The sequence below is a fragment of the Uloborus diversus genome, chromosome 3 (assembly GCF_026930045.1).
Source record: "Uloborus diversus isolate 005 chromosome 3, Udiv.v.3.1, whole genome shotgun sequence".
NCBI lineage: Eukaryota > Metazoa > Arthropoda > Arachnida > Araneae > Uloboridae > Uloborus > Uloborus diversus.
Window position 1 is genome coordinate 1,438,841 of NC_072733.1, and position 19,305 is coordinate 1,458,145.

Consider the following 19,305-nt stretch of genomic DNA (forward strand, 5'->3'; position numbering starts at 1 on the left):
GGATGGAAATAGGAACCCGCCACCTACCCTTCTAAATCCGCAAAATCGACCATTATGGCGGTTTTGGTTTGGCGGTCTGGGCAGACATCATGTTGGATGGCCGCACACCCCTCAATGTCTTTGAGAGAGGCTCTGTGACAGTTGCGAGGTATAGGGATCTGGTCTTGGAACCCTCTGCTCACCTCTCGAGGGGCACTACTAGCCCTGAGCTAATTTTAATGGATGTTAACGCAAGTCCATATAGAGCTCTTCTGGTCGACGAATTTCTGGAAGGTAGGATAATCACTGGATGGATTGGCCTAGCAGATCCAGACTCTAATCCAATAGAGCATGTCTGGCACGCTCTAGGGAGGGCAATCGCAAATCGCAACGCCCCTCCGGGGACCCTCCATAGCCAGAGAACAGCGTTAATGAACGAGTGGAAACAATTGCCCTAAGATCCCATAAGCTGCTTCATTTCAAGTATGGAGTCACACTGTAAGGTCTATGTGTCTGTTAGAGAGGACCATACCCCCTACTAACCCATTTTTTTGTTCAATTTTGAAAACCGCTGTTTCATACCATCCTACTCTAACGAGTGTTATTTATGATCATGCTTGTGTATTTTAAATTTTGGGTGGTTATTTGTTTTGTATTGTTTCACTGTATGTACATACCAAATTACATTAAAATCGGTTCAGTAGTTCCGGAGATAATAGATCAAATCTAAAAAATCTCTTAATTTCTTACACCAGTATATATAAAGAGCAGTTCTTCAACAGTTGTTAAAACTTTCCGTGTGATTGCAATTCAGATTACCTTTCAACAACTTAAAAATGCCTCGCCGCATAGTTCGTGCTCATTACGAGCAACTGTCAGAGTTTTAAAGAGGTAGTATCATTGGGTTGAATGAGGCTAGTTGGTCAAAACGGAGAATCGCTCATCATTTGAGTCGAAGCGATGCGGCAATTCGAAAATGTTCGCAAGGATGGGTGAAAATGGCAGACTTCAGCGTGAGGATGGTAGCGGTCACCCTAGGGTCACAACAGATCGTGATGACAGAGTTATTGTTCAAGCAGCTGCTACAGCGCTTTCTTCATCTCTATGAACCAGCAGACGTTTCACCCAAACACTACTGTCCATCATGACAATTTACAGACGGTTGGGACAGCGAAATCAACGCTCGCACCGACCATTACGCCACCTGCCACTGACGCCTACACACTGACGAGCCTTATTACAGTGGTGCATGGCTCAATCAGATTGGAATAATGCCGAATGGGGACGTATAGTCTTTAGCGACAAATTCCGCTTCCAACTTTGTCTTGACGATCATCGAGGACATGTTTGGAGACACCTAGGGCAGAGGGGGAACCCTGGTTTCACCTTTGCACGCCACACTGGCCTTCAACAAGGCATTATGATCTGGGGTGCCATTTCCTTTGATAGCTGGACCCCTTTGGTTGTAATTAGAGGCACACTTACTGCAGTGTGAGTACGTCGACGACAGCCTAAGACCTGTTTTACTGCCGTTCCTTTTGTAGTACCCCCGGCTGATTTTCAGCAGGACAATGCCAGATAACATACGGCACGTGCTGCTATGAGCTAATTGCAAGCTTTTCAAACTCTTCCATGGCCTGCCAGATCGCCACATCTCTCTTTCATCGAGCATGTCTGAGATATGATGGGATGGCGATTGCATCTGGCCAGGAATGTTGATAACCTCGTTCAACAACTAGAGTGAATTTCGCAGGAAATACCGGAGGACACCCTCCGGGAGCATTATCGGTCTTTGCCACGCCGCACAGTGGGGTGAAAACGCCAAAACGCGCTTCTTAATGGAGTTTTTTTCCTACACTAAACCAATTGAGGATTAATAAATTTGCGCCTTCCTACATTTTATGCAATCAGAACTGGAATTTGAGATCCTTTCGTCCACTACAAAGCTGAAGGGAGCGTTTAGAAAGTTGAAGAACCATGAGTGCGGGAATTTACAAAAATTGCTTTTAAGCAGTCTATAATTTCTTTTCCTATTAAAGGCGTGTATATTTAATTTCTCTCGTGTCCAACGATAGTAATAGGACGAAAAAAATGAGTAATCGAATTCTCAAACCAAAAATCGGTTTTGATCAGCACCAAAAACTTCGGAATTCAAAGCTATTTTTTTCAAAACACTCTACAAAAAAACGTCCTTTTATGTCATCTTAGAAATTACTGTTAGTCATAAATTGTCTGTAAATAGACCATGAAAAGGAATTAGCTGCGTAAACCTAGAAACTGTGGATCTCGAGCCCAAAAAAATCGAAAAAACTCCATAATAACATGCCTGTGTAAAGAACAAGCGAGAGAGGTATAAAAACACTTTTAAGAACTTTTCGGCGTTTTCGCCTCACTGTGCGCCGTGCTTCAGCTTGTATCCAGGCTAGAGGGGAGTCAACACCTTATTGAACTTGTTACTGTAACTCTGGCATAAACTATTCAATTGTTCTGAGAATTTAATCATTTACTATTATGTGCATTGTCTTCGTATCCACTAATTTTTGTCTCAATCGGACCACTCCTTCTCGATGCGTCGATTTTTTTTTTTATTATAGAGTGTATTTGAGTAATACTTTTTTTAAACTCATATTTTACTATCGTCCTGTATATAGGACAGATCATATTTATTGCATTTTGGCAAGGATTATCACATTTTTAGTTTTTGGTTTGGTATTTTTATAAACCCAACGTTTGATAAGTGCTGTAGACAAAATTTTAGAGTTCAGTTATAAATATTTTTATTTTATTTTTATTTTTGAATTTGACGATTTTTGCAGTTTTATGATGAATAATTCAATATTCAATTTAAATAATTGTGTAGAAAATATGCCAAAATCCTTTTTCAATTTTATCATTACTAATCATCTGCATTAGTACTGAGTAAAATTCGCAAAGATATAACTACATTAAAATAGGTTTTATGAAGGTTTTATTAGCCGTCCTGTAAATAGGACGATGGTAAAATCCCCTGCTATGCGCGTTCCATACAAAAGTAGCTGAGCTGTTGGAAAATGGACTTGATTGATCTCTTCAAAACTCAATACTATGAAGTTTTCTCAAAACAAGAGTTGAAAGAGCAGATTTTTGGGGGTCGTAGGGAGTTTTTTGTTGAATAATTTATCATCCGCACTCAATACGTTGTGATGCTACCTTCTGGATTGAGTAAAAATATTTGCTGTTTAAAGTATGAACGCTGATCTCAGAAGCAAATAAATTAAAGAAGAGTGCATGTGGCATATTGAATAAGAAATTATTAACACCTGAACTAGCCTTAGAATATGTAATGTAATAGGAGGATGAACCCATGACAGTGACCTTGACTTGAAAATATTGCCACTTGACCCAAATATAGTCACTGATGATGAAGAAACTCATGAAAATAATTCTAGCATTCTGTATAGTTAGCTGATTTTGACGAAAAACTTCTAGACTCCTTGAGCAATAAACATTTCAAAAGGAATCAACGCTAATGAAGAAATGAATATATCGAAATGAAAACGGCCTAAGTGTGTACCAAAGTTTGCATAACTTTATGAATCATTTTCAAATGAAAATCGTCAGAAGATATTGTTGGACATAATTTCAGGAAAACACTCGTGAAACTTTTTGAGAGTGTGGTCAAAAATATGATGAAAGCAGTAAAGGAAAGTAATAAGTATACCTGGCCTATGAATAACAACGATTTTTGTTTGCAAACATCAAAATTGAAACACTTTTTGGTCATAATGTTATGTAGCGGATATTATATAATACCCAGTGAAATGGAGAAGATGCTCCCGATAAAGGAAAAACTTTTGTTCGTCAAACTATGTCATGAAAACAGTTCTTTCATATCAAGCTGTTTTTACAATTTGATGATAACCCTACTATTGATTTAGATAGCTACTGTAAAGTTCGCCTAATTTATAATTTGTTAAATAAAGCTTTTTTAAAAAAAATGGTGTGTTTTCTGAGCATTCAACCATTGTTAAAATAATTGCCCTTTATTTTGAAAAATAGAGATGAATAATTTACACAAATGGGAAGCTGGGGAAGTTTGGTAGTAAGCTCTCGATCGTCAACTCTTTTGATGGTTGCCCCTTTCCATTTTTATGCTATATCAAGGAGCACAAAAAAAGATGTCCGATTCTGAAAATTGTTTCGACTGTCATAACAAAGCTAAAAAGATGAAAAATGAAAAGAATTACACTCAGGTAATACAGTTAGTAAATCATACAGTTGTTGATAATTTGTTGTCCATTTATTAAAAATCCAGCAAGGCATACATTTTTTGTCTTATAATATTTTTGTTCACCTCAGAAACAAACAATGATTGCAACGGAAACAGTAAGGAAGATTAGAATGAGAAAATGTCCCTTAGAACCATCCAAAATCTTGAAAATTATGGGATTTAAACATCCTATAGGAAATTGACATGAAGCACAAGATCGCAGCTGTTCATTGAAATGATGGAAAAGAAGTATCACTCATCAGCAATTTCGAAGATACAAAATTTTTCAAAAAAAAAAAATAATGAAGAATTTAACCAAAATGGAAAACATATTTCATTTTGTTCTAGTATAAAAATGGTGTAGACTTATATGAAAATCATATAGAAACATTATTCATCCATACGTAATACAAAATGGTAATGATCAACCATACTTTCGAAATGCCTTTGAAGCAGTACTGGATGCTGCTTGGAAAGGATCGAAGCTCTTTGGTTCAGAAGAAGCCTTGATATGTATTGAAACCTGCAGAAAAGGGCTTACATGGTTTGTGTGTACTTCTAAACATTACTGAAAAGCAACTGTCTGTTCATCAAAAAAAGACTCTAACCATAAAGAAGAGCCTTTTGAAGTTGCAGACTGAAAACGTTTTAGCAAAAACTTGGAATTGAAACCAACACCGATATAAGTTGAAGCAGTGTACTAAGCAAAACAGTGGCAGTTTATGAAAAATATTATTTAGGACTTTGCGTAGAGTGTTTTCTTCCATTTCACACGTACCAGAAAGCTTGAGTAAAAAACAAAGTATACAGGATTGGATTGTACCATCGTCCTATATATAAGACAGCTTGTAAAATGAAAACGAATACATATTTAGTAATGTTTAAAATTTTATGTGTATTCCTGAGATCTCCTTAGTCTGTAATAAAATTTTTTTTTAAAAATATTAAGTTTTTCATAATGTGGTAGAATATGGGTTAAATTCAGAAGCTGTATTAGATGTTTAGAAAAAACTCTTTTTACAGTAAAGGAGGGAATCACTTCCAGCTGAACATGTTCCAAAATTGTTGACTGCAACTGGAGAACGTGTTCTTGAAGAATATGACAAACAATTGTATCACTAGGAGTTAGATGTATTGAAATTGAAAGCTAGGAGTATTTACTAACTGTCAAGATTCAAGCATTAAATCATTGGAAATTGCCTGTAAACGTGAATGAAATTTATTATTCACATGAGAAAAGAATAAAATATTTAGCGCACTGGATATAGTAAAAGCAAGAGGACTTTTTATTTTATGAAATACATTAAAATACAACTCTTAAAACTTTATAAATGAACTTTTCTAGTATTTTGAATACAATTTTACAATTTTAAATGCTAATTTTATTTTCAATGAGAAATAATTTATAATTACAGCAATTTATTGTCAATGTAACATCAAACACAAAATCGTTGTATCATCAGTCACGGATGTTAAATAATTTTCATACTTTTAGTTTTTAAGTTATTTCAATAAAACTGTTTTCATCAAGTCTAAAATCTCTATTTTACGGGAGGAAATCTGTTTAGATTTTACGTTATTAGTTTGAAGATAATTTCAAATTATATATAAATCACTTTTCTCAATAACTCTTCTGTGTAATATCAGTCACGGTTTTTTATTCCCCTTAATTTCATGCAAAAAAACTTTTCCTCAAGTCTGAAAACAAGTGTGGGAGCAGTGATGTACCATATCATTGTATTTTAGACCAATTTCAGAAGAAACAAAATTTCATTTCAAGACAGTGCAGAATTTATAAGTTAAAAATAGAGTCAAATTGTAACATCAGTCACCGTGGACAGACCCTTTATAGTCTAGTTTCAGACGTTATACAAACGTCCAGTTCTAAATAAAACAAGTGATGCTTTACTGAGAAACAGCGTGTGGATTGATTTGGAAACGTTTCTACATTATTGGTCAACACTTTGATTCTATACAGTGATTACAAATTATGAAGTAATTATTTAGTATTGGATGATAATTCTTATGAAATATACAACAGTATTTGGGCACAAAACAGATAACTAAAAGTAATGATATGTTGCTTTGCTCAAATGGTTTTTTAAATATGTATGATTTTTTTAATTTGATTAGAAAACGTTGAAGTCGAAGCAAATAATCGCGCTATATTTTAGTTTATCTATTGTTCTCTCTTACAAAGAAAAAATATCGCTTATAATGCAAGTACTAAATTTTGTAAGTGTTTGCCTTTTGATCTCAAAGGTTTTGCACGCTTAGGTGAAAAATAACGGAAAAAAAAAAAAAAAAAAAAAAAAAAAAAAAAAAAACGATATTAATGTTATATAGTTCAACTCTTGTTATCATTATTGATTAACCGAAATTATTGATTATCGAAACATCTCGATACACATTAGGCTGATTACGAGACCATTTTGATGATGTTCAGTTGACCTTGTCTTATTAAATCCTACTTTAAACATGATGAGTCAAAGTTGGTTTTTTAAATGGTTTCAAAAAATGGTTTCAAAATTTTTTTTAAATGGTCAAATGGTTTTTTAAATATGTATGATTTTTTTAATTTGATTAGAAAACGTTGAAGTCGAAGCAAATAATCGCGCTATATTTTAGTTTATCTATTGTTCTCTCTTACAAAGAAAAAATATCGCTTATAATGCAAGTACTAAATTTTGTAAGTGTTTGCCTTTTGATCTCAATGGTTTTGCACGCTTAGGTGAAAAATAACGGAAAAAAAACGATATTTATGTTATATGGTTCAACTCTTGTTATCATTATTGATTAACCGAAATTATTGATTATCGAAACATCTCGATACACATTAGGCTGATTACGAGACCATTTTGATGATGTTCAGTTGACCTTATCTTATTAAATCCTACTTGAAACATGATGAGTCAATGTTGCATGTTAAAAATTACAGCGCAGAACTAAATCATTTGAAAATGTCGATCATAATGAATTCTAAGGTAGTTTAATCTTATGCTAGGTAAAATTCAAGTTCTTCTTATTATTTTTTTATCGCTTCTGACCTGATAATCTAAGTTTCGAGTTAAAACTGAACCCTAACCCTTATCTCACCTTTTCAGGCGTAACCTAATTATCATTCCGAAATTTGTTTAAATGACCTTTTTCTTGAATACTTGAACTATTGGTCATTTTTTTCCTCGCCTTGATTACGCATTTTTTTAGTATCTGCTAGCTTTTGTAATCTAGATCATGATTGATGATTTAGTCCGAAGGCGCACATAAGAAATGAGGGCATTGCAATTAGCTTTCAGCGGCATGCTGCTATTAATACCAATTTTGGTTATAAGAAAATGTAAAATTATTGTGAAATTAAAACTGCATAGTTTTCTAATTACTACACTCTTAAAATTTTCTCGAGATCAAGTTAAACTATTTTGAGCCTAAAATCAATTTCATGTTTCAAATTATATGATATGGGTAACATAAAGTTGGAAATATTCTTTACACAGTGTAAGAGAGCCAAAATCAGAACACATGATACATTTCCAATTAAACGTCAATTTTTGAAAAGCAGTTCCCCATAATTTTTAATTGGGAAAAAACAAATGAACACTTAAATGATATGTAATAAATGCTCCTAAGTATATTTATTTTATTTTAAAGCACACCCAGTTATTTAAGACATAATATTTATTATCTTGTTCTCAATATATATAAATTTGAAAACTTTTTCTTGTAGATTTTAAAATAACTTCGAACTTTGTTCATGAAAATAAAATGTATACATACCGTTCAATGGCCTTGTAACAAGCAGTAGTTTTTTTTAAGTGGAAAAAGTATTAGTTATTTTAATCAACTGCGTTCAAAATAAGGTGAATGTAACAGATTTTAGTGCTTATAATTCGAAACAATGGCTACGCATGGAAGACAGGTACAGGAGTGGAATTTTAAAGTAAAAATGCTAAATTAGACATTATAAAAATTAAAAAATATACCTAATCCTGTTCGTGAAATCTAAAGAGCAGAACACCCTTAAGCAAAATGTTTTAAACTTCGGTTTTCATTTGCCAGAAATGTTAAATATTCTGAAAGTATTCTTTAAATGTGAGCTAAACAACTCTGTTTACCTGCATGATTTAGTGAATGATTTGACTGATCCATAAGTTACTATGTTAAAACAATACAAGTAGGGATACTGAGACTGGTTGCGAAATTGTTTAAACAAATCGTCATAATATTTTGTACATTTATTCTTTGTGTAAATTTGTTTTTTTTTTCTTTTTTTGTTTAAGTAACTCTTCTATTTTAAGGTTTAAAAATAATATTAGGCACCATTCTGTTAGAGAAAGCATGAACAAATGAATTCTAGGAGAAGAGCTGTGAAACTTTTAGATTTGTGCCAGCGTTTGGTGGTGACACCACTGAATGTAAGACTTTTATTTAAAATAATAAGTTTCCTTCTTAATTTGGATAAAAAGCACAGTATGGGGTAGACCGGGGCACGTTTACGAGGATTTTTTTTCAATGAATTTTCTAATTTTTATGTTTTAACCGAGGAAAGTTTAAACATTGGTTGTATGAAGCAGTTAATGGAGTCAAAATTCGTAGATTCAGTTGATGCGCAATTTGTGTTTTTAACCGTAAAAATGATTTTAAGTCCAAGTCGTTTGCGTAAACTTGCCCCGAACACGGGGCAAGTTCACGCATGGTAAAAATTCTAGCAAAGAGTAAGTGTATGAAATATTTAACCAAATTTAAATGTGTTATTTATCTTAAAACACTTTAATAATAAGAAACTTTCACACAATTAATAGAACGTTTTATAGGTATGAAGACAACGCTATATGATTGTAAGCTATAGGATACGAATCTGTTACTTAATTAGAAATGAATGGTGATTTTCAAAACTAAATAACATAAAAATATTAACGGTTTGAGACAGTACAGAGCGAAAAAAGCGTCTGGGCCCCGTTTTGAAGAAAGACAGAGTAATAAGACACAGTAAGAACGAGCGTAAATGTGCCAGACTGAAAATGCGTAAACGTGCCCCGTCGGCAAGTTTGGATTTATTTTTAACGTGCAACAATATTTAATAATTTTTCTGTCCATACACATACACTTCTCAAAAAAGGATAAAATTCTGCTAATTTTTATATATTTATTTGTTCTTAATTGTGTATATTTTATTCACAATAAGCTTTAAAACGTTCAACACAAAATTTACTCAACTTGGTAGAAAACAGATTTTTCTATCGGCATGCTAAACCGAAGCTCGACTGATGCTCAAAAACTTGTGAGAATATTTGCTAGGGAGTAGCATCAATCTGGTATGATTGTTGGATCTCCAGTTATAAATCGTTTCGGAAAAAGGACACTGCGTAAACGTGCCCCGGACTAGACTATTAATTTTTACAAGTTTTGTGGAATGGTTTATATTTCATTGAAACAAAAATGTGTTAACTTTTGACTTGAACCAAAATTTTGAACTTAATCAAACAAAAACTTTCGTTTCTTATTTCATTTGGTCTTATTCATCACAAAAAACGTTAAAGACAAAATTAACTTCGAAACCTAAAGATAATAATAGAAATGTTAGTTTTTTAACAAAAACTTAATAGAAAGTAATAACGCTTGAATTGTACTTTATCAATAAAACATAAAATATGTCTGACTCTTGAGTCGAAAAATTAGCAGTCAAATAAAATTGAAACACATTAGTTTACTTATCATAATCTGAAGAATCACTTTCATAGTTCAAGCATACGTACGATACAATTCATTCAGCACATCTCACATATGAGGCAGTGAGACGCATAGGGATGTAAGTGGACATTTTCAAGTTTTGAGTAAAACACGTTTAAAAATAAGGTCTTAGGTAGACTTTTATTGAAAAGTTTTTCTAAATCATTCTGTAAAACAGAACCTACCAGGGCTACTAGTCCTATATCTTTCCCCATGACAGAGGAGGGGATCGCCTATCAACTTGTACTGGTTATCTCCAAATTTTTAATTTTGCCACTTACATCCCTTTGCTTCTCACTGCCTCATACGACCATTTCTTGCAACCAACTCACTGCGTCCATTTCTCGCCATTCAGTTGTTGTTGTTTCTCATAGGTAGATCAGGTCCATTTCTTGAGGTAGATCAGGTCCATAAATCCATTTACACTAAGGAAGCCCAAAACCAGTAAAGGATCACCAAACAGTTCCCGTCTGGTGAGCCCCGAACAGGATAAAATGTGGGCAGGAGAGGCCTGTGAATATGAACACATAGCGCGAAGTTCGAACTACTTAAAACCATTTAGTGAAAACGGCTGACTCCGATTCCTTTATCGCAAAAGACCTCCGACTCCGCAAACATTGGCAAATTTATGGATTAGGTCTTTGATAAAAAGCTGCGCAGACGGTTTTTTTTCTTCTTCTCTTTTTTTTTAATTTTTTTAAATTAAAAAAAAAATTATTTTTTATGTATTTATGTATTTATTTTTTTGAAGATGAAAATTATTTCTTTAAGTTTACGCTTTATTGTTATTTGTTTATTTTATAAGTATATTTATTTATTTTTCAAATAATTTTTTGGCAACTAGGAATCGCAAAAGATTTCATTTTCTTCTTTTTGATGTGTGTAATATATTTATTTTAATCCATACTATTAAAATCTGTTCGCGTCCATCTGTCTGTCTGTTCGTCCACCTGAAGATTGAACTTCTCGAGAATCACTGCGAGTCGAGAGTCGAACCAGGTGCGAAATTTCAGAGATTTTTAATACTGCAATATTGTTACATGTTTAAGTTTGTGCGATATTGTAACATGTTTAAGTTTGTATTATATTTAAATAAATATAGAAGCACTATATAGAGCGGCGTATACATGGGGGAGGGGAGAGGGCATAAGGGACTCTAGCTTCTTCTCTCATTTCGTCAAAACTTACGACAGATTAAATTGTGATCTGCAATGGCACGGAACGGCTCAGAGGGAATAATTTCATTCTGCGATCGAGGTATTTTTTAATCTGAAAGTTAGCCGTAATATATTTTACATCATTCCAAGGCTAAGGGAGCTATAGCCCCCCCCCCCCCTCCTCTCCTATAAGGTCAAAATTTACACTAGATAAAACCGAAATTTCGAAGATTTTAAATACGTCAATACTTCTGCGAATTACAAACATGCATTATATTTTATTAAATATGTACACTATATACGGTGGTCTATTAATGGCGAGTTTGGGGTGGGAGGGGGGTAGTAAGGGGACTGTGACCCCTTCTCCCATTTGGCTAAAACTTACAGCAGATTTTAATGCGATTTGTAATTTCATGGAAAGTCTTCGAGACAATAACTTTGTTCTGCTATCGAGGTTTTTAATCTGAAGTTATTACTTTCCAATTAACGCCGTCAGTGGCGAATCTATGAGGGGGGGCAAGGGAGTATAGCCCCCCCTACCTCTATGAGGTCAAAACTTATACTAGATAAAACTGAAATTTTATATTTTTTAATACTGCACTACTTATGGATATTTTATGTTTGTATTATATTAAATTAAATTTATACATTTCACTGGCGGATCTATGCGGGAGGGGGGACTAAGGGGGTCTATAGTATCCCCTTGAGGTCAGAACTTACACTCGATAAAATTTCAGTTTTAGATATTTTTAATACTGCAATATTTTTACTAAGTTTGTAATATTTCATAAAATTTATACAGCTTCAATGGTGGATCTGTAGAGGAGTGGGGAGGAGGGGGAGGTGCTAAGGATACTATAACAACCCTTACCATTTGGTTAAAAATTACATTCATAGAAAATGAAATTTCAGCGATTTTCATTACTGCACCACTTTTGTAAACTTAAGCTAGGATTATGTTTACTAAATTCTCTTCCTGTCAACGGACACCACTGTTCTTTCTTTGAAGCCCGCGACATCCAGAATGAAAACCTGTCGTTCACTAATCCTTTTCAAAACGTTTAGGCAGTAAATTAAGCAAGTGTACTAAGCAAGCCGGAGAGGACGATACATAATGGCTACTGACAGGTATCATCAGGAGCAGGTATGGTGCATCCCTATTTCCGCGGAAACCGATAATAGAGTCTCTCCCACTGAATTAGGAATATGCAGTCGGACTAGAAAAAAAGCAATAGTTCCTTTCTGTAATGTTGAATTGCTGACCATGTGTCTCGTTAGGACTTATGTTTATTGTAAATGAACTCTTAATAGGCTGTTTTTGCCCAGAAACAACATTGAGTACTCCTCTTTTGAACAGCGAAAATTTAGTTAAAATAATAAAAGGTGGAAATTTGTGGAAAAGTTTTTCTGGGACGCGGCATCGGTTGTCGCAGTATTGAACTGTTGTTTTAACGAATTGCTTGTATTAAAATTCATACTTGGATTCTTGGTTTTTTCACACTTGGAAGTTTTGTTAAGAAACAAATGTGGCGATTTTGTTGGACTGGCGCTTTAAAGGGCGGGCGCTAAAATGGAGTTTGACTTGATTTATTTCGCAATTGTTTTGATATTTTAAATATAAGTATTGTCGAGTGAATATGAAGCGTCGACTTACAGATTATTTTAGTAAAAGCAATACGCATATAACTGATGATTTCCAAGGACACGATGGAGTTAGTATCGATAAAATACCATCAGATTCCAAACAGCCGTATTCTAATAATGGACTACTACAACGCATGCCGACTACGTTGAGAATGTGAACAACTGTACAGCTGGATGTGAGACTTCTAAAGAACAAGTAAATATATTTTCTTTAAAATTCAGCTATATTTTAAATATGTTATAAAATACCAACTGTATATTGATATACAAAAATAAAATTAAAATTATCGTTTAAAGCATAAATAAGTAAAATAGTAATCATGATTGCTGGTACATGGGGGGGGGTCATGTTAGCAGGAACCCCCTTTTTCAATGTAAAAAAAGGTGTGAGATTATGGAGTCTAAGACGTTTAACGAATTTCTGCATCCATAAGCTTGCACTTTTTTTTTTTTTTTTTTGCATTGAAAAATCTTTTTTTTTTTTTTTCTTACCCCAAAACATGGGCAAAAGATGAGGTGATTTCAAAGCAATCTGATAAAAATCAGGTGCCTTTGTTCAATTTTTAATTCATTTATTTATTTTTCACATGTTAAGTTTCAACATTTTATACTGAGGGTTTTTTTTTTTTTTTTGCAATACTACTATAGTTTTTTCTCTCTTCCACATTGGTACTCTCATAAGTTGAAAAAATAAAGGTGTGAATTTAGAATGTTTGCTAATGAATTAGACAAATTTTTTGAAATTTACTAAAACTTTGAAAAGGAATCTTATTTGTTCATATATTATTAAATAACTATCTTTTTGCATGAGAAAGATAGTTTCGTTTTCAGAAAATTGGTTTAACCATAAAAAATAATGAAAAATTATAGTGCTTAAATTTAAGATTTTTAAATTTTTTTTCTAGAGAATAATTCTTAAAATCGTGAGTGTTCGTAAATAGAGTTTCGTAAAATTGAGTGTCAACTGCATTTTAAATGCATTTAAACCGTTTTGCACATTCAAGATTTTTTGTATCAGGTAAATTATTTCTATTTGAATGTATTTTTAAGATAGGAATATGTATTATAATTTGTAGGGAATATATTAAAAAAAACTTATAAATGTATTTTTTTTAGAATCCTACTGATATAACATCTTTAACAAATTATCAATTATATGATATTGGATTAGCTGTTGGAAAGATTTTAGATGACGATAAAAAGCTGAAATATTTAAATGAAACATGGAAGCCTCCGGTGAGTTATAGCTTTCCAACAAGAGCTGAAGGAAAGCAGAACCGTAAATTTAAACGAGAATGGTTGGAACAGTACAATTGGCTTGCTTACAGTGAGCTTTCGTCTGGTGGATTTTGTAAAATGTGCGTTCTGTTTGCACCAACTGGAGCTGGAATTGGAAATCAGGTGAGAAATTCCATCAGTTCATAAGTGGCATTTTTCAGAATTGAATTGAATTTTTTTTAATAGTGTCAATATTCTTTATAGGCAAAATAATAGTTTAAGCGCTCTTCTCGATATTTTTTTTCTGTTTTTTTTTTTTTTTTTTTTTTGGTTTATTTCTTAGGTTCTTCTATAAAGTGGTGGTCAAAAGTTCTTTTCGGCTATTTCATTTATACTGACTGTCGTTATTAAATACATTTGAACAATAGAAAAATTCAAGATAAGAAAGACCGCGATCTTTTAAAAAACAGGAATTGCGCAACCCCGCGCCTTAGTGCGAACTCAGCTTTAGATTTTACGCAAATCTCATGACCCACTGAATACATTTCACGATGTCAATATCGATCAAGCTTCCATCATTCACAAGCCAAAGGAAGAAATAGACCAAAACAAACTCGTAGATAGAAAAATTATTATTAAAACAGTTCATTTAAATTAATTTTTAATTATTTTTGAAACATCAATGACAAAATATCTATGTTAACAGTTTTAACGTCGATGGCATCGATACATCATATTTTTTACATATGTTTAAGGCTTGTAAACTAAAAGTTATCATATTAGACAAGTAAATTCATAAGCTGTATTTATTTATAACAAATTTTTTTAATTGTCTAAGCAAAGTCCATAAAAATAGGAAGAATGGTAATTTTAATGAATTATTGAAATTACCTCAATTCGAAATCAAGTAATACAAAGGAATAAGCAACTCATGCATACTGTTAAAAGATAAAACCTCGAATATCAACATAATTAGTTTGAATAATTTCGAAAGACTTTTGCTTCTAATGTTCCACCGGGTTCTTAACACCTAAATTGGGATATTAATTGAGCGTCAAATTTTTTTTTATATTGCAGTTTAATAAGATGTTTATTTATTTTCAGGTGATTAAAACATTCGTTAAGGAGCCGTTGATTAAGTTTAAGAAAGCTACAGAAGAACTAAAATATCACCAAACTACCCAATACCATCAATTTTCTGTGGAAAAAGCCCTGCATTTTAAACAGTCCATGGAGCCTATTCCTGGAAGTTCAGTAAGTCATGTTGGCCTCCTGATAGACGCTAGAAAAGCCTCTATAATAGAGCAAAATTTAAAACGCTTGAAGCCTATAGTAAAAACCGTACTGTTTTGTGCCCATAACAATCTGCCTTTGAGAGGTCATAGGGATGATGGCAATTTGAACAGCAGGGAAGAGCAAGAAAATGCATTAAGAGGAAACCAGGGTGTTTTCAAAAGTCTATTCGCTTTTAGAATTGATGCTGGTGAAGAAGATTTGAAAACGCACCTTACCACTTGCAGAAAAAACAGTACACATATCAGCAAAACAATCCAAAACGACATAATCGAATGCATTGGCGATTATATCCGTTCGGAGATTTCGAGTAGTATACAAAAAGCCAAATACTTCTCAATAATATGTGATGAAACCACAGATGAAAGTAAGAAGGAGCAGCTTACGTTTTGTGTGCGATATGTCGACATAGACAGTTTCACAACCAGGGAAGATTTCCTTGGATTCGTGGAACTCAAAGCGACAACTGGTTTATCGATTAAATCCGCAATAGACGAAGAACTGACAAAACTGAATTTGTCTTACAAATACCTCTGTGGACAAGGCTACGATGGAGCAAGCAACATGTCTGGGCCATTTAAGGGCGTTCAAGCTCTAATTTCCGAGCAGCAACCCCTCGCCATTTATACTCATTGTTTCAGCCATTCCCTGAATTTGTGCATCACAAAAAGCTGCCAAATTCCTTTTATAAGAAACGTAATGGGAACAGTTGAGACTGTCTCTGTGTTTCTCTCGGCTTCTGCGCACAGAACAAATGCATTAATCGATGTTGTAGAAAAGCAAGACTTTTCTGAAACTAAAAAAAAGAGATTGAAAGCACTTTGCCCTACACGGTGGGTAGAAAGGCATGACAGCCTAATAACATTTAAGGAACTACTTGTTCCTGTTGTGACTGTGCTGGAAAGTTTACATACAACTGCCTCTTCCGAAGCGTCAACAAAAGCATATATGTTAAATGCTTCAATAAAAAGGAGTGAATTTATTGTTGGCGTCGAAATATCAGTGTACTCTCTCAGTTTGACACTGAGGCTAAGTCAGCAGTTGCAAAGCCCGAAGCAGGATTTGTCTTCTGCATTAGCTAATGTGTCTCAAGTTTTGGAAACTTTTCGGAGTGTAAGACAAAACGCAGAGCTCGAATTTCAAACTATTTACAAAAACTGCCTTGAAATTGCTGAAGAATTGGATCTGGAGTTAGAAATACCCAGATCAGGAAAGCGTAAAAGTGCTCGAGACTGTACACCTCCAGAAAATCCAGAAGTTTATTTCAGACGAACAGTCTTTCTTCCTCTGATAGATCACTTCATTTCCGAGATTGATTGCAGATTTAGCAGAGATTTTCTTGGAGTGCTTCCCCTCGAAGATCTAATTCCATCGAACTTGTCGAGGTATACTGACAAAAATATTATAACTGCTGCAGACAAATACAGGAATTTTACAGATGAACTAGGAAGTTTGAGCTTGCTATTAGCAGAAATCAAGATGTGGAGGAATAAATGGCTGCCGATATGCGGTCCTCCTACAACAGCTATCGGGGCACTGAAAGAGCTAGACCCTTCGTTTTTCCCATCTATTGCTGTTCTTCTCCAAATTTTCGCAACAATCCCAGTAACGACTTCAACAGCTGAACGTAGTTTTTCTACCTTAAAAAGGATAAAAACCTATTTAAGAAGCACAATGGGAGAAGTACGGTTAAATGGACTTGCTCTAGCAAATGTGGCAAGAGATAGAGATGTATCTGTCGACAAAATAATTGAACTCTTCTGCAAAAGTAAGAAGAGGAGAATGTGCTTGGAAAACTGGGAACTTGTCAAATAATGTTTAAAGTTTTTTTTTTTTTTTTTTTTTTTTTTTAAGCTAGAGTAACAAATTAAATCATTTTATTTTCTTACAACTAATGTGCCGACTGTGTTTTTGAAAAATTGTTTCATAATCATTTTAAAAAATAGACTCTTTTGACAATTTTTTAGTGTATTTCATGTTTTACAAGTTAAAAATAAACATATGCTTATTTTAAATAGCAAATGTCGTAACATTCTCGTGAAAAGGATGCTGAACGATATTATACTGCTGGATTTTTTTTTTTTTAACAGACCTAAGTTAGCCCCCCCCCCTTGTCCAAGTTCTAGATCCGCCACTGCCACAGATTATAGTTGATAATGCACATATTTTCATCTTTTTTGCTAATTGAAAATACTCATAACTTGTGTATTTCATAACTATTATTAGCGTTAATGAGATTTTTGCACAAAACATGTTTTACTGGTATTTTGCAAACCCTGCATTACGCGTATTTATGTATTCCTTAACGCGTTAAACTGATGTTATAGTGCTACAAAAACATCAACCGGACATCTCTTTCATTTTTAGAGAGCCCGTGCAACGCCGGGCATGCAACTAGTCCATACTAATAAAATCTGTTCAAGTCCGTCTGTCCAGCTGAAGATCGATCTTCTCGAGAATCGCTGTGAATCGAGAGTCGAACGACATACCGATCAATTTGAAATTTTCCAAAGAAAACAATAAGACTAATATCGTAATTGTACGACTTTAATTAGCGAATATATTAATTAAAACGTTAATTAACATCACGTTATTCAGGAATTTTTATTTCTTTCCTGTTGCCATTTTGCATATGGGTGAGCAAATAAAATTCTAATAATTGTTTTAAAAGATTTTTTTGGCTAATGTCCAATTGTTAAAACAACGTTTCTATCTAGAATTTTATTTTAAATTAGTTTAAAATCGGTTGATCTATTGGGACATTACCTTTATTTTATCGTCTGTTCCTTTTTTAAAATTTTTTACAGCCAAGGTAATTAACTCTTTTCAGAATATGAAAGTTGTTTCTTTAGCTAGGTTTATTTATTTTAGTGTAAGTTTATCATTACCAGCCTAATATTTTGGTAAATTAAGGATGTGCGACTAATTTTGTTAATTTGTTGCACTTTTTCCCTTCACATGAGTAGTTTTCGAATTGTAATAATTCTCTTTTTCCTTAATGTTTTTACTTTTGCCATCAGTTAGGATCGTTAAAAGAACACGTTAAATTAATATTGTTTGGATTTCTTTAAGTGAAACTGAGTTCAACAAAAAAAAACTTGATTTTAAGGACTTGAACTAAAGAGTAATTGGAATCTGATGACTTGGCATTAAATTATTACGCACTGGTATTTATTAAGTCTTGGTGCTTCAGTTTCATGTAATCAACCAAACAGTATGTGTCATTTTATGTAAAAGGCTGATTGTAATTGTACATAAATATTTCATATAGTCTATCAGATGTAATTCAGCTTAACGTGAGCACAAATTATAGTTGATAATGCATATTATTTTCATCTTTTGTGCTAATTGAAAATAGTCATAATTTGTATCATTGATAACTGTGATTAACGTTAATGAGATTATTGCCAAAAATATGCTCTACTGGTGTTTTGCAATCCTTGCATTACGCGCATTTATGTATTCCTTAACGCGTTAGAAACTTACGTCAGAGTAATACAAAAGCGTCAACTGGACATCTCTTTCATTTTTTACGTAGCCTGTGCAGCGCCGGGAACGCAGCTAGTTATCTTATTATTTTTTGTTCTTGTTTCTTCTTTTAGAAAGTTATTTAATAGTTTTTAATGGATAAAAGTATATTAGCTGCTTTTTTTAATAGGTATCACTACTTTTTTTGTTCGTTTGTATTTATTTTTTACTTATTTATTTCCTTTGATGAACGAGACATATTTTGTTTCCAGAAATCAGCTTAAAATGTTGAAAAGATATGTTTGACATAATTTGCAGTCTCAGCTAATTTGCCGAATATTTATTAGGAATTAGGAAGTCGATGTTGGTATGCGGGAAATTAGACACGTTTACTTATGGACGGAACTTCTTGTTTTAAAGCTATCTCCTTTTTTCTTAACTGGTCTCGTGTCCTTTCCTCCTGTGTTTTTCTGGGGTCTCCTTTCTTAACTGTTATCTCCGTAACATGTATTTTTCTTTACTGAGTGATATTTCCCTCCACAGTGTCGTTTTGTTTTCTAGTTGTATTTT

The 19,305-nt window shown here is 33.4% G+C and overlaps 1 protein-coding gene across 1 annotated transcript; it reads left to right on the top strand.

Moving 5' to 3' along the window:
- The first annotated feature begins 12,226 nt into the window (after positions 1–12,226).
- LOC129218180 (52 kDa repressor of the inhibitor of the protein kinase-like) lies at positions 12,227–17,082 on the top strand. The gene is made up of 3 exons (XM_054852398.1): positions 12,227–12,256; positions 13,873–14,157; positions 15,202–17,082. Exons 1-3 carry the CDS (start codon positions 12,227–12,229, stop codon positions 17,080–17,082), a joined length of 2,196 nt encoding a protein of 731 aa, XP_054708373.1.
- Positions 17,083–19,305: the final 2,223 nt, after the last annotated feature.